The 13,908-nt window shown below is 43.2% G+C and overlaps 2 protein-coding genes across 3 annotated transcripts; both read left to right on the plus strand.

The window, feature by feature from the left end:
- The first annotated feature begins 172 nt into the window (after positions 1-172).
- LOC135977548 (up-regulator of cell proliferation-like) lies at positions 173-2,604 on the plus strand. Its single transcript, XM_065578811.1, has 2 exons — positions 173-644; positions 1,385-2,604. Exons 1-2 carry the CDS (start codon positions 581-583, stop codon positions 2,602-2,604), a joined length of 1,284 nt encoding a protein of 427 aa, XP_065434883.1. The 5' UTR covers positions 173-580.
- A 4,417-nt stretch (positions 2,605-7,021) lies between these two features.
- On the plus strand, positions 7,022-11,367 carry LOC135977549 (olfactory receptor 5AR1-like). 2 transcript variants are annotated; one of them, XM_065578812.1, is made up of 3 exons: positions 7,022-7,160; positions 8,867-9,181; positions 10,379-11,367. In XM_065578812.1, exon 3 carries the CDS (start codon positions 10,406-10,408, stop codon positions 11,342-11,344), a length of 939 nt encoding a protein of 312 aa, XP_065434884.1. In that variant the 5' UTR covers positions 7,022-7,160; positions 8,867-9,181; positions 10,379-10,405; the 3' UTR covers positions 11,345-11,367. The 2 variants fall into 2 exon arrangements, with proteins under 2 accessions (XP_065434884.1, XP_065434885.1); XM_065578813.1 differs by having other exon boundaries at positions 10,382-11,367.
- Positions 11,368-13,908: the final 2,541 nt, after the last annotated feature.

Consider the following 13,908-nt stretch of genomic DNA (forward strand, 5'->3'; position numbering starts at 1 on the left):
GTAGAGTGTTGATGAAATTGTTTATTTCTTGCCTGATGGTCCTTGATACACTGACAACCTCTGCACTCAGGACATTCAGCAGTGTTTTTTTCTGCTACTCAGTAAATATAGAGATTTAGTAATTAAATGGTGATAATATATTTTCCTTTGGATTTCTTCCTAGATTCTTTCATTCGGGAGCAAGAAGTTGCTATTCAGCAAGACCCAGAACAAAAGGAAAAAGACCTTCCCAAAGGCAGTTCTCATATAATTTTCCATGTGCATGTGTCATTAGTATTGCATCTCATTAGTTAACAATACTATTAGATTTATGATGGCTTTGAATATTTTAGCTAATATAATCCATACAAAAACACTAAGCCTTATTCCTTAGTAGTTTAGAACATCTCCATTTAAAACCCCAGGATTAATGATGTAGCAGATGCAGGAGTCCTCAGATACCACTGTGAGGGGTACTGTATAAATCTTTAGACAGGATAGATATGTTAGTAACGCACTGTACATATTATCAGACTAGAAGGCACAAAGACAGCTGCAAATAGCAGTGAGCTGTGAGAAGGCCTGATTTGTGAGTGGTATTATGACCCCCGACTCTCCAAAGAAGAGAGCACATTGTATCATGGAAGACGTGGATTTGTCCTCAGGTGAGGCTGCAGTTGTCTATATGTCCCTATAAATCATTTTTATGGGAGAGGAATGAAGAAAGGTTGGGAACATGGGCAAGATTAAAAAAATCACTAATGTCCATCATTGACTGTTAACAGCAACATACTAACAGAGGGAAAACTAAGAATACAGAGCAATCTAAATAATTATTGAAGCGCATGAGAAGTGTAGTTCCTTGATGTATCTGTCACTTCTATGTATTGCCATCCTCTAATTACAGCTTTGCATCACTACCCTAGTGTCACAATCAACAATTGCCAAACAATATCACAAAAATCACAATGACCCTGCTTCTCCACTGCATCCCACTGCAACTCAGAGGTAGTGAGGAGTGGTCAGGGCAGGGAGCCGGTTACATCTCCCTGATCCTCAACATCCCAGAACCTGTGGAAATTAGAGCAGCCTGGGGCCTACACTAGTTCATGCCACTAATGCAAGGTCTGTAACAAACATCATGCCAGGGGAGGATCAGATATAGTACTCCTCCACTCCACAACACCACTTATGTCTCCCTGTGCTAGGGATTTGGGGGGCTGGGAGCCACTTCTGCCAACTTGCCACAAGTTGAGAGTTCTCCTACTCAGGAGGAATTCTACACAGGTTCTCTCAGGCCATTTCCCACCACCTAGGTAGCACAAGTGGCCTTTGCAAATAAGATAATTCAGCCCTCTATTTTCGGCTCTGAAATTTATGTTCATATTTTAACACTTTTCTACAGAGAGAAGAAAAGCATTCAGAGAAGTTCTTTCCAAGTTAAAATTACAGAAGTATGAAAGCAGAAAGCTCAGGATGAATTATGTCCTGGAAATCAACTCAGGAAGTTTAAAGGACTGGACTCCTCGAAAATTAAGAGATTTACCATGGCATTTCCTGAGGAAGGTCATGGCTTTGAATGTGACAGCCAGAAGCACAAGCTTTAGTGGTGGGGCACCTCATGATCAAGGAACCAGGGTGGATGAGGAGGAACAAGGTATCGATGAACAAATTTTCTTTTTTAGTGACTCTGACACTAAAGTCTCTGTGAATCCACTTGATCTTCTCTGTGCCGTTCTGCTTTGTTCAGACAGCTTCCTACAGCAGGAGATCCTGTCCAAAATGTCCATGTGCCAGTTTGCCCTCCCTCTGCTGTTACCTTCTCTCGACACCCCCAAGTGCACCCTAATGCTGTGGGCCATGAGGGACATTGTGAGGAAGTGGAGGCCGCACTCCCTGGCAGACAGCAGAGGGTTCAGAGAGGAGAGCCTGGTGCTCACAGCAATGCCAACCATTTCCTTTGTGCGGATGGGGAGCTGCAGCTTCTCCAAGTCCAAACTCCTCAATGAGGTTCTCAGCCCCTCCCAGCAGCACCATGATTTCTTTATCCATCAGGATTTGTCATCTGGGAACGTCCCTCGTGAAATCGCAGATGGGTTGATAGAAATTTCCTGGTTTTTCCCTGGTGGGAGGAAGAATTTGGATCTTTTCTCAGAACCTGTGGCAGTTACAAATCTACGTGGAGACATTGAATCGCACTGGCTGCAGTTTAGCTTTTTAACAGAGGTCTCCTCAGCTCTGTTCATATTTGCTGAAAACATCACTGAAAGGGAGTACACTCTATTATCATCTTTGAAAGAATCCACAACTAAGTACTACTTCATTCTCAACCGCCAGGCTGGGAAATCCAGTGCAACTCTGGCATTCCTTAACAAATTAGCCCCTGTGCTGAAACTGAAAAATTCACATATGCTGATGAAAGATAGCAGCACAAATAAAGCAAAATTTGTGGAAAAGCTGCAGTCCACCATACAAAGCATTTCTCTTCCGGCTTCCAACAATGTCAGTGGGAGTCAATGTCACTTGGCACCACTGAAATTCAGAGAAAGGGTCCTACAAAGGATCTGTGTCCAACGCTGTGAATCCCCAGCAGAAAGGTGTTGCAGGGATAGTATGTACCTGTAGAGACATTCATGTCACTGAATGTCTTTTTTCTTCCTGAAGGCTAGATCTTAAATGGAAAGATCTGCTCAACTTTATAGAGTCACTGGCATCAAAGGGCAATAATACATTTAGGTGACCATAAGTGATAGCTAACATAAGGACCGTAACAGGTTCTAAAAATTGGGTTTTTTTCTGATTGGGTCTATCTATGCACCATTCCAAGGTGTGATTTCAGCTTGGGTATTCCTCAATCCTTATGGCAGTGGGTACAGAGTAGACATGGGTAGGAAAAGGATTTCCCATCCCCTGAACATTTTCAAGATTTCAAAATATTTTCCCATTCTATATTGGGATGAAACCTGGTCTTCTGGAAAAACTTCACAGAAAATGAGAGATAGAGAAGCCCAACCCACGAAGCCAGTAGCCCAGTGGTTACGGTACTCATCTAGGATAAGGGATGAACTGGTGGATTTTCAACAGCTCCAGGGAGACCAGCTGACCGTCACTAATGTGACTTAGCCCTCCAACTAAGCCCCAGATACCACCACTCAAAATGCCACCAAGCAATTGCCTGGTGGGTCAGGATGACTTGACCACCACAGAAAAGGTTGGGGGAGAAAGGATGCTGGGGAGAATGTAGTAACATTTATAGAAAGGGGTGCATCAGTTTGTCATCATCCAAGTCCAAAGAGGATGGACCTTGGTTGTTTTCAGTAGTAACAGATGACAGAACAAGGGTCAATGGTCTCAAGTTGCAGTGGGGGAGGTCTAGGTTGGATATTAGGAAACATTATTTCACTAGGAGGGTGGTGAAGCACAGGAATGGGTTACCTCAGGGGGTGGTGGAATCCCCATCCTTAGAGGGTTTTACGGCCTGGCTTGACAAAGCCCTGGCTGGGATGATTTAGTTGGGGTTCAAGCAGGGGGGATGGACTCGCTGATCTCCTGAGGTCTCTTCCAACCCCAATCTTCTATGATGCTGTGTCCATCATCTGTAGCACCATTCCCCATAGCGCTCTTCCCTCTAGGCAAACCCACACTTTCTTGTGGACGCTGGTCCTGAGGCCATGCCCAACACTCCCCAAACTCAATATTCCCCCCTCAGGTGATCACAACTCCTTCTTCCCCTTTTGAGAGCTGTTTTATTTTCCCCTCCTTAGCACTCCATCAGTCTACTTAGGCATTGCCTCTACTCCTAACTCTTCTGGACTGAGTTAGGTCTGGCTTATATAGTCCCCAGACTCCTTCTACTCACAACAGCCACCAGAAGGAGTAGATCATTAGAGTCAGCTGCTTGGCTTCTATTTTTTTGTTTGTTTTGTTCCCCCATGTGGTTCATACTGGCACATGAGGGAGACTCAGATTCAAGACCCCGTTCCAAATCAGGCACTTGGACCTGGGTCTCACGTCCCAGATCAGGCTTACAACCACTGGGCTATCGAGATAGACTTTCTCTCTCTCTGTCCCAATGAATCCTTTATTATTCATACAAAGTGGAACAGCTCCAACAGGAGAGATTGAGAGACTGAGATGCACCATAGAATAGAAAATAGGGCAGACATTAGGGCACTCACCTGTGATATTGGCAATATAAATCTATTTCCCTGCTCTTAATTAGGCAGAGAAGGGACTTGAATAGGGGTCTCCCACATCCCAGGTGAGTGCCCTGATAGCTGGGATTTGGTATTTTGGGGTCGCTCTCTCTATGGCTCTGGAGTTTAACCAGAAATTCCACCCTGAACCTGAGAAATGTTTAATCAAAACTGAGACATTCCAACTAAAACATTTTGATTTGGCAAATCCATATTTTTGGTGGAAAATCCATTTTATTAAAAAGCTCCCAGCCAGTTTGAGTGCAGAGAATGGACAGGGCCCACTTTGTGAGCAACTGTTCAGGATTTTGTTTTAGCCTCATCACTCAATGTGTGGGCCCAGGTGTGACAGGGGCGGGGCAAGAGCTGGTCACTCAGCCCCCTGTCACGCCAGCTCCCATTGAGGGAAGCAAATTGGAGCTGGCTAGAAAAACCTGCACCTAATTGGTGAATGGGAGACAGTTACCCACCCAGTTAGCCTGGGGCTATAGAAAAGGCTGGGAGGAAAGAAGCCAAAAGTGGGGGAGGCTAAGGGAGAGGTAGTAGAGATAGTGCAGTGCTCCTAGGTGTAGACATAAGAACCCAAGCTGTGTATTGCAAAAAGGTGGTGGGAACAGAACCTGTAAGTAAATGACACCAGTGGTTACTGAACTTCAGGGTTTCTGAGTGACTTGTCAGCCCAGCAGACACCAAGAGGGATCTGCTATACCAGGTCTTGTTTAAACTATTCTAACCCTGCTCTGAAGACAGAATTTATAATTTGCTTGTGTGTTTTTCTATGATGTTCATCACTAGAGTGTCTGAATTTATTTTCAGATACCCCTGTGAGGTAGGGAACTCAAGCACAGAGACGTTAAGATCAAAACTTGCCACTAATTTTGGGTGCCTAATGTGAGATCCTGCAACAGCCCAGATCTGGAATTGTTGGGAAAACCCTGCTCAGCCCCCAGAATCCCTGGGCTGTTGCCTGCCCAGGGCAGAGGGGATCTTGAGGGGATTAAACTGGGAAGCTCTCGCAAATCTTCATTGATCCTGTGTGAACAGCCGTTTTTCAAATAGTCATATTTGGGCTGATTTTCATGGGAATTGCATAAGGCACCACCCTATCAAATTTCAAGTCACTGCTGCAGAGCTGGGGGGCACCAGAGCTTCTCAGAGGAAAAGGCATCAGCTATATATATAATGTGGGCAAAACAATGTCTTTTTTCCCCCCTAGCTTCAGTCTCAGAAATGGCAAACCAAGCTGAAATTTTCCAGATAAATACATTTCAATCTGAGGCAGGCAGCAGCCTTTTAAGTCAGGTCAATACCCCGACATGAAACATTTCAATTTTGGAATGTCCAAGTGTTTCATGTTCATCAAAAATTTCAAACAAAACATTTTGACATTTCCAAAAGGACATTTTTCAGAATTTCCATTGTGTTCAAAATGTTAATATTTTAACTTTTTTGCCTTGATTTGGGATGCAGACACATGTTGAAAAGTCAGTTTTTCCTATGGCATGGAAATGCTGAATTTCACTCAGCGCTACCCTGTAGCATAGCCTCGGTTGCAGCACCATGGGGTAAAGGTGTTTTATTCTAGGCTAATGCTAGGGAGAAAGCACTCATGCAATGTGATAGGGAGCTTTGGGGTGCAATGGCTAGTCCATGATCCCTGCTAAAGGGCCTGGTGATGCAAAGATTGGGGGTTCACCTGAATCAAGACTTTCAAAGTTTCCTTTGATGTCCTCTGTAACACAGGCCATAGACTAGCTGGTTACAATGGTCCTCTCTGGCCTATAATGTATGGACCTATTCCAGTATATGGCACCTTCATATTGGTATAACATCATCAACACTGATGCTTATACCAGTATAATTATATCAGTAGACAAACACATCCCTAGCAGATATAGCAAGACCTGCAAATCTTTCGGCTGTAGGCTAGATCTAAGTGTTGGCACATGGCAGAGATGAAACCTGTACTCCTAAATCTAATTGCCACTTTGGGCATCTCAATTCAGAACCAGGCCCCATTGCTATTCCTGAAATCCCCACTCAGCTGAGGCCAAACCCTATAGGTGCCTAAACTCACTTGGCACCTACATTTGTGCAGTAAGAGCTGCTTTGTGCCTGTTTCAGCCTCTGAGTATGCACACGGCTACTTCTTTCTGAGCATGGAGATGCTTGGCCCTTCCACCTCACAGGAGAAGAGATTTGACCACCTCTCCTGTGGGCACTCTAGCTGCTGAAGTATGGGATATTCTGGTGTGGTTCTCCCTCAGTCTCCCCTGTTGGAGCTGTTCTACTTTGGACTCTGTGATTTATTATCCCCAACCTCCAGGAGACATAAGACATTTTAACTATCTCTTCTGAGGTTCATGCTGCTTCATGGATTTTGTCCCTAGTTGCCACCGATCCAAATAAGAATCACTTGTGTCAGCCACACACCATTCTTCTGGGATCGGTGATAACACACCTCTTTCTCCACACGTTGGCTTAATCCACTCAGCTCTGACAGAGTAGGAATAAATATTCTCTCGATCTTTTAGACGTTAAATTAGATTCCCTGTCATCAGCTTTTCAGATATTTTGCTTGATATTTATTTTTGGCTTTTCTACTTCAGAATAAAACACAGTGGAAAAAGGTACATGATGCTACAGGATTGCTTGTGTTGATGGTATCTATTTGCAGAAAAACCAAATAGTGTAAGATAAATAGCAGACAGAGAAAACCATAAAATATAATCTCTTGTTTTCTTATGTCTTATTTTGCCATCTCATTTATTTAGTCTCAAATGTGTTCTTTTGCATGATGAATTGTGGTGCTAGCTCAAAAATTCTAGAGCAGATCTGGTGCTGGAGTGACCATTTGAAGAACTGAAGTTCTCTATTTACACACAGAATGGGTACAGCATAAATTAAAGGCAACTCAAGATTCCAGTCTACAATAGCACATCTCCTCCTGACAGTCTGCAGGGCAAGGCTGATGCACACCAGCAGGTAAGAGGACCAGACACAGAGTCCTCAGAAAACTTTCTGTCACGCACCTGGTTGTGTGCCTGTTCTGGGGAGGAACATGATATTTCTGTCTCAGCTTAATATCACTTGTAACTCAGTACTCTCAGTTCTGTCATTGACACTGGGGATCAAGCCCAGGACCTCGGGATCTAAAAAAATGAACTACCTGGTTTAAAATGTCTGTTTGTGTTAGCTCTGTGTGGTCCAGCCTCTGGAGGGGGACAGAGAACTATGAACTATGAAGTGTGAGCTTAGGTTACACGATCAAGCCCCTTTATCAGCTCTATATTTAATAATAAAAAAAAGAATCCAGCATTTACTACTGGGGGAGCTGGTCGTGTTCCCCGTGTTAGGTTACCGAGCACTTTCCATTCTCACAGCTCCTTGCAGTCTTGTTTTCGAGAAGCTAAAACACCTCCATTGTTTGCAGCAAGTTTTTGAAATTCAGTTGGGAGAAAGCCCTCAGACTTGAAGAGCGTTTTTGGTTTTGTTGTTTTTTGTTTTTTCCCCATGAAATTCTATTCAGGTTTAGCCGAGTTATAGCTTTTGACAACCACTGTCACCCCTTTCTTGCTTCAGCTGTGAGCAAAATTTGAGCTTCCTGTCAGTATAATACCTGTATTCTAAACAGATGGGCCCGTGTTACCACCAAAAAAAGCAGCAGATGTTGACAATGTTGCACCTGGAATAGTGACTGCTTCTGGACCTGCTCAACCAGAGTTGATTGGGGCAGGAGAGAGCCACTTCTGCATTACATACGTGGCCCAGTGGTTGATTCCCGTCTCTGGGGATTTTATGTGGGCAGGCTCTCCTCTAGCTTCCCCAGAGGAAGAGAGAGGCAGAATACTGGGCCAGGCGCCCCACAGATCCTACACATCTCCCCGGTCAGCTATAGGAAAACAGCCTGCTCTTGCAAAGGCATGTAGCGCAAGTGGTAGAAGTCTGTACTGCACTGCAGGTGGTTACAGGTGCAAACCAAGAGGATGCAGAATGGAGGTGTCGTGACAGAATTGAGTTTTGCCTTTTTAAAAACCCAGGAAATTACATATGCAAAACTATATTAACAGAACATCTGTTAAATCTGTATTAACAGAACATCAGACATCATTTAGGTTGTCTACTCAGTCACCCAAAAGTTAGTCTGTTCTATACCCTGAACAAGGCAGGGATCCAGTGGTTCTAAGAAAAAACAGCATGTGATAATGTAATTAAAGACTATCATAATGCAAACACCCACGAGGGCAGAATTAAGGTTGCATGGGCAACCACAAATCTGGCATTTCCTAATTTTCAATTGCGGAACTTTCCAACCTTAATAAAGTCTTTTGAGCAGGTTTTTTTGTATGTTTTATTTCGGGGGGTGGGGGAGAGGGGTTGATTCATAGTATAAATATTAAGAACAGTTACATTAGGTATGATACAGACATTTGCAAGGGATGTAAACCTTCATGCTTCAGAGCACGAGGCAACCACTAATTGCCTGGATGTAGTGTGAAAATACCCCTATAGGCATGTTATTGAATAACTTCCTACTGTGAGGACTTTGCCCCATTATCTGAAGCACACAACAAAGACTGCTAATGCATAGACAATACTCAATTAGATGCATCATTTGTCTGATCTGGTATGGAAATTCCTATGTTCCCTATATTTACTAAAAATAATTTCATTTCTTTTTACTCGTCTAGCACAGGTGTAAAGACAGAGGGAATATGCAGAATCCAGAGACCTGTGTTTTTCCAGTAACAAGGAAACTCACAAATTATCTCCAACTCATTTTCTTTCTATCCTAAAGACTACAATCGGACATGAGGTGCTTTGGTCCCATCCGCACACATCTCACGTTGTGTTACCATGTCACTGACTAGATTCTGATCTCAGTCACACAAGTGTGAATGTATAGTTCAGCTGAAGTCAATTGGTTAATGAGGAGTCAAACCAGTCCATATCTTCCTCCACCAAATACAATGGAATTTACTGCATGTACACCTACACCATGACTGGTAAGAAATGTCATTATTATGATCTTTTGAGCATCTTTGTGCATGTAGCAGTGAAATTCCATAGAAACATAACAGCCATACTGGGTCAGACTAAAGGTCCATCTAGCCCAGTATCCTGCTTCCGACAGTGGCCAATGCCAGGTGCCTCAGAGGGAATGAACAGAACAGGTAATCATCAAGTGATCCATCCCCTGTTGCCCATTCCCAGCTTCTGGCAAACAGAGGCTAGGGACACCATCCCTGCCCATCCTGGCTAATAGCTGTTGATGGACCTATCTTTCATGAATTTATCTAGTTCTTTTTTAAACCTCGCTATAGTCTTGGCCTTCACACCATCCTCTGGCAAGGAGTTCCACAGGTTAACTTAGTATTTATCTCTAGGAGATGCATTTTCTCATTTCGAGGCTCTGTGAATCTGAGTCAAAAGTAATCATAGAATCAGTTACAGTCCACACCACCTACAAGTGTTATTACCTCTAGGAGGATTTGTAACAGGGAGGAAAAATAATGCATGTAGTTACAAAGAATGTCTGTAAAACATACACTGACTCCAATAGGACAGTGACACTTTAGTGATACCAAACTTTTTCACTGGGGCTGCCTCATATTAGGTCCTGAATCTATATTTAGGCACCTATATAAAAGGGGCACTGAGCATCACTTGTGCCCTTTGAGGTCATTTTGATTAGGAAGAGAAAATCAAAGACCATGAATAAACTCTATAGCATTGATTACTTGCATACATTGATAGATTATTTGCCTCCCTTCTAAACTAAACACTCCCAATCTATATATCTCTTATTTTATAGAAGATTTGACCCACTGGATGGTTTCATGCATATTAAAACAGAGGAGGGTGACCAGAGGGGAAGTGTGAAAAATTGGGATGGGGGTGGGGGGTAATAAGTGCCTATATAAGAAAAAGCCCCCAAAATTGGGACTGTCCCTATAAAATCGGGACATCTGGTCACCCTAACACAGAGTCCACAATATTTCTGTAGCTGGAACATGTCCTATCTGTAATGGAAAGCATGTGGGGAATACAAAGAGAACATTCCCTAGGAGTGTCCTTCGATTTATTTCAGCTTTCCTGTGTTTATACACTGTTTCCCAGGAACAATCACAGGGATTATGAGGGATCTGTACTCAGTACTTTATTGGCCAGTGATTAATTTTAATATTTATTTTTTTTTTCAGCAGCAGAGGAGAGCGTTTCTGGAATAAATGGCAGAGAGAAACCACACCATGGTGACCGAGTTCATTTTCGTAGGATTCACAGATCATCCAGATCTACAGATCCCCCTCTTTATGTTGTTCCTAGTGATGTATGTGGTCAGCCTGATGGGGAATCTTGGGATGATAGCGTTAATCATGGTTGAAACCCGACTTCATACCCCCATGTACTTTTTCCTAAGCCAGATGTCCATTGTAGATATTGGATATTCCACTGCCATAGCTCCCAGGATGCTAATGACCTTTGTAGCAGAGACTAGAACCATTCCTTTGATTGAGTGTGCGGCACAACTATTCTTCGTCTGTTTCTTTGTGACCAATGAATGTTGCCTCCTGGCTGTGATTGCGTATGACCGCTTCAAAGCTATCTGTAATCCACTGCTATACAGAGCCATTATGTCCAAGAGACACTGTGTCCTGTTAGTGGCTGGTACATATGTATGTGGCTCTGTGAATTCAATTGTGCAAACTCTATTTATATTCAGTCTGTCCTTCTGCAGCTCCAATGTTGTCAACCATTTCTTCTGTGATGTGCCCCCTATGCTGAAGCTGTCCTGTTCTGACACCCATGTCACTGACCTTGTACTTTTCACTTTCTCTACTGTAATTGGAATGACTACTTTCCTGGGTGTCCTAATCTCCTACATGTGCATCCTTCTGGCCATTCTTAGGATCTGTTCTGCCAAGGGGAGACGCAAAACCTTTTCCACTTGCGCCTCCCACCTGACAGTTGTCACTATGTTTTATGGGACGCTGATATGTATATATTTAAGACCCAGTTCTAGCTACGTGATGGACCAAGACAAGGTTACCTCTGTGTTTTATGCCCTTGTGATCCCCATGTTGAACCTCCTGATCTACAGCCTGCGAAACAAGGAGGTAAATGATGCCTTTAAAAGGGTGATATACAGGAAGATTTTTTCTTGGTAATTATAATCATTATATTTTAACCAATAAACAGTAGATGGAATAAGAGTGAGTTCTCTTGTCATTTATCCTTATTTCTATGACTCAGCCACTCCATTTGATGTACAGAAAATCATATAATGGAACCCAGTCAAATACAATATTAGAAATTGCTGTTTTTAAGATCCATGAATGAGGGTCTGTGACACTATGCAGAATCAGCAAGATGCTCTGACATTTGGCTTAAAGGACAATTGCCGTTGCCTGTTATGTTTTAGGCCAGATTGGAGTTCCGGTGAGAGGATGAGAAGATTGTATGTATCCTTCCTCGGTTCTGAGATTTCATCCAGTGGAGGGCACTGTTAAACATACTGAATCAAAGCAACCAGAACTGAGGTAACGATTATCAAAGCTCAGCTTAGGTCGATTGGCCATGTTCTCGGAATGTGTAATGATAAATTCCCCAGAAAAGTCCTCTCTGGTGAGCTTAGGGACTTAGTCTGAATAATGCAGAGTTGACCTTCATCATGCAGAGCTAGCCTGCACCAAATCAGAGTATCTTCTCTCACCGCTGCATCATGCCGACATGAAGAGTTTTACTCCTGAGTTCTCAACAGAGGAGGTTGTTTCCAGTCATCACAACCAGCTGCCCTGTCTTCACGGCTAGATGGAAGGGGAGCATCCCAAAACTTAAGAGGGATCTCAAACCTTTTTTTCTGTTTAACATGGGGTCACAGGCTGGAGAATGTTGAGAACCACTGGTTTTACTCATTGAAAACTGTTGCCGTTTTATGTAGGGCTTTTGTTTATTTATCTTCTCTCCAACCTATGAAAGAGTTTCTCTGGCAATCCTGAAATTACACCTCTACCCCAATATAACGCTGTCCGCGGGAGCCGAAAAATCTTACCGCGTTATAGGTGAAACCGCATTATATTGAACTTGCTTTGATCCATCGAAACGTGCAGCCCTGCCCCCCTTCCCCCCCCCTCCCCCCGGAGCACTGCTTTACCGCGTTATATCTGAATTCGTGTTATATCGGGTCGCATTATATCGGGGTAGAGGTGTATATCAATGGTCTGCTTTCTTTGGCTTTCTTTGGACTTTGTAAACAGTGAGACAGGTTCGTCCCTGAAGTAACTCCCTTATCCTGAGAGAATGATATGGGGACAGATCAAGAATGAATTTAGTCCAATCAATTTATAATGATGTACGATTGTGATGTACTAGTACACATTATGAAGTACTAGTGTGTGAAGTACTAGTGTGATGCGGCTATCACTATTCATAGCACCAGCAAGCTTCCTACACAAGGTGACATTTGAATATTCATACTGGATATGCTCTGGTTAGTCCAGGGAAGTTTTGTCTGAATCATCGATCACTTAAATCCACTTCTTGTGCTCCTAGGAATACGGCTTATGATTTTTCCATATATGTACAAAATGGAATGCCGCTATAGTGCCATAACATAAAAGGACTGGGTCACCATGCTGTGATTGCCCTCAGCCATTTATACAGGGGTGCATGAAACCAGACCTGCCGGGATAACAAGAGTGAGCAGCATGGAAGAAGGAAATTTCATGGCATGAATTAAATCTGAATGACACCGCCGGGCTTGAATGTGGGTAGTGAATATCTTACAGGAAACCAACCGCCGTGATGTCTGGGAAGAGTTGGGATGGACCTTTAGATTTACACTCACTTTTTAATAGGGCTGAGATTTTCAAGGCTGTCTAGGAGATTTAGTCATCCAAGTCTCCATAAAATTGACTGGAATTAGGCATCAAGTTCCCCATAGGGAGTTTCCAGATTCATGTCCATTATCACAAATGTTCTCCAATGAAATATACCTGGCATGTGTTTGAGTTTGAGCTTGGTACTTTATATTGTCTGCTCACTGAGGGTAAATTAGAAAGCACTCATACTTTAAATCCTTCCAGATTAGGGTGACCAGACAGTAAATGTGAAAAATCGGGACGGGGGTGGGGGTAATAGGAACCTATAGAAGAAAAAGACCCAGAAACCGGAACTGTCCCTATAAAATCGGGACATCTGGTCACCCTATTCCAGATAATCCTTTTAGATGACTACAATGTCTGTTATGTCCCAGTCACTTGGTTACTACTGCTTTGTAACACATCCCCTGGCAGTGTTGCTAACCTCAAGCATTTGAAAACCATGAATCAGGCTTCCAAACATCATGCAATTGGCTTAAAATCTTGAGATCTTTAAAAAATAATACACATGGGGTTTAGAGATGGGGCAGGGAAGGATCATTCTGTTTTGTGCAAGATTTTTATTTTTCAGAATTTGGTTTAGGAACAAACCCACAGTTTTTGAAAAGTTTCTGAAAAAGGGAACGGATCCCTGGAGTCATGGACACTGACAATTTTGGATGTTCCCAGCCATCAGAGCAATCGGCATGTGTGTCTGCTCCAAGGCCATGGACTCTGGAAGCTCTGAGGTTGCTAGCAGGCCACTGGGCAGGTTGCAAAGGAGCTGGGCAGGTGAACTAGCAGAAACCAGGCAGGATTCGGATGCAGGCAGAGTTTCCTCAATTCCATGGTGCTGCAGTGAAATTGGCCCT

The sequence above is a fragment of the Chrysemys picta genome, unplaced genomic scaffold (genome assembly GCF_011386835.1).
Source record: "Chrysemys picta bellii isolate R12L10 unplaced genomic scaffold, ASM1138683v2 scaf3, whole genome shotgun sequence".
Lineage (NCBI taxonomy): Eukaryota > Metazoa > Chordata > Testudines > Emydidae > Chrysemys > Chrysemys picta.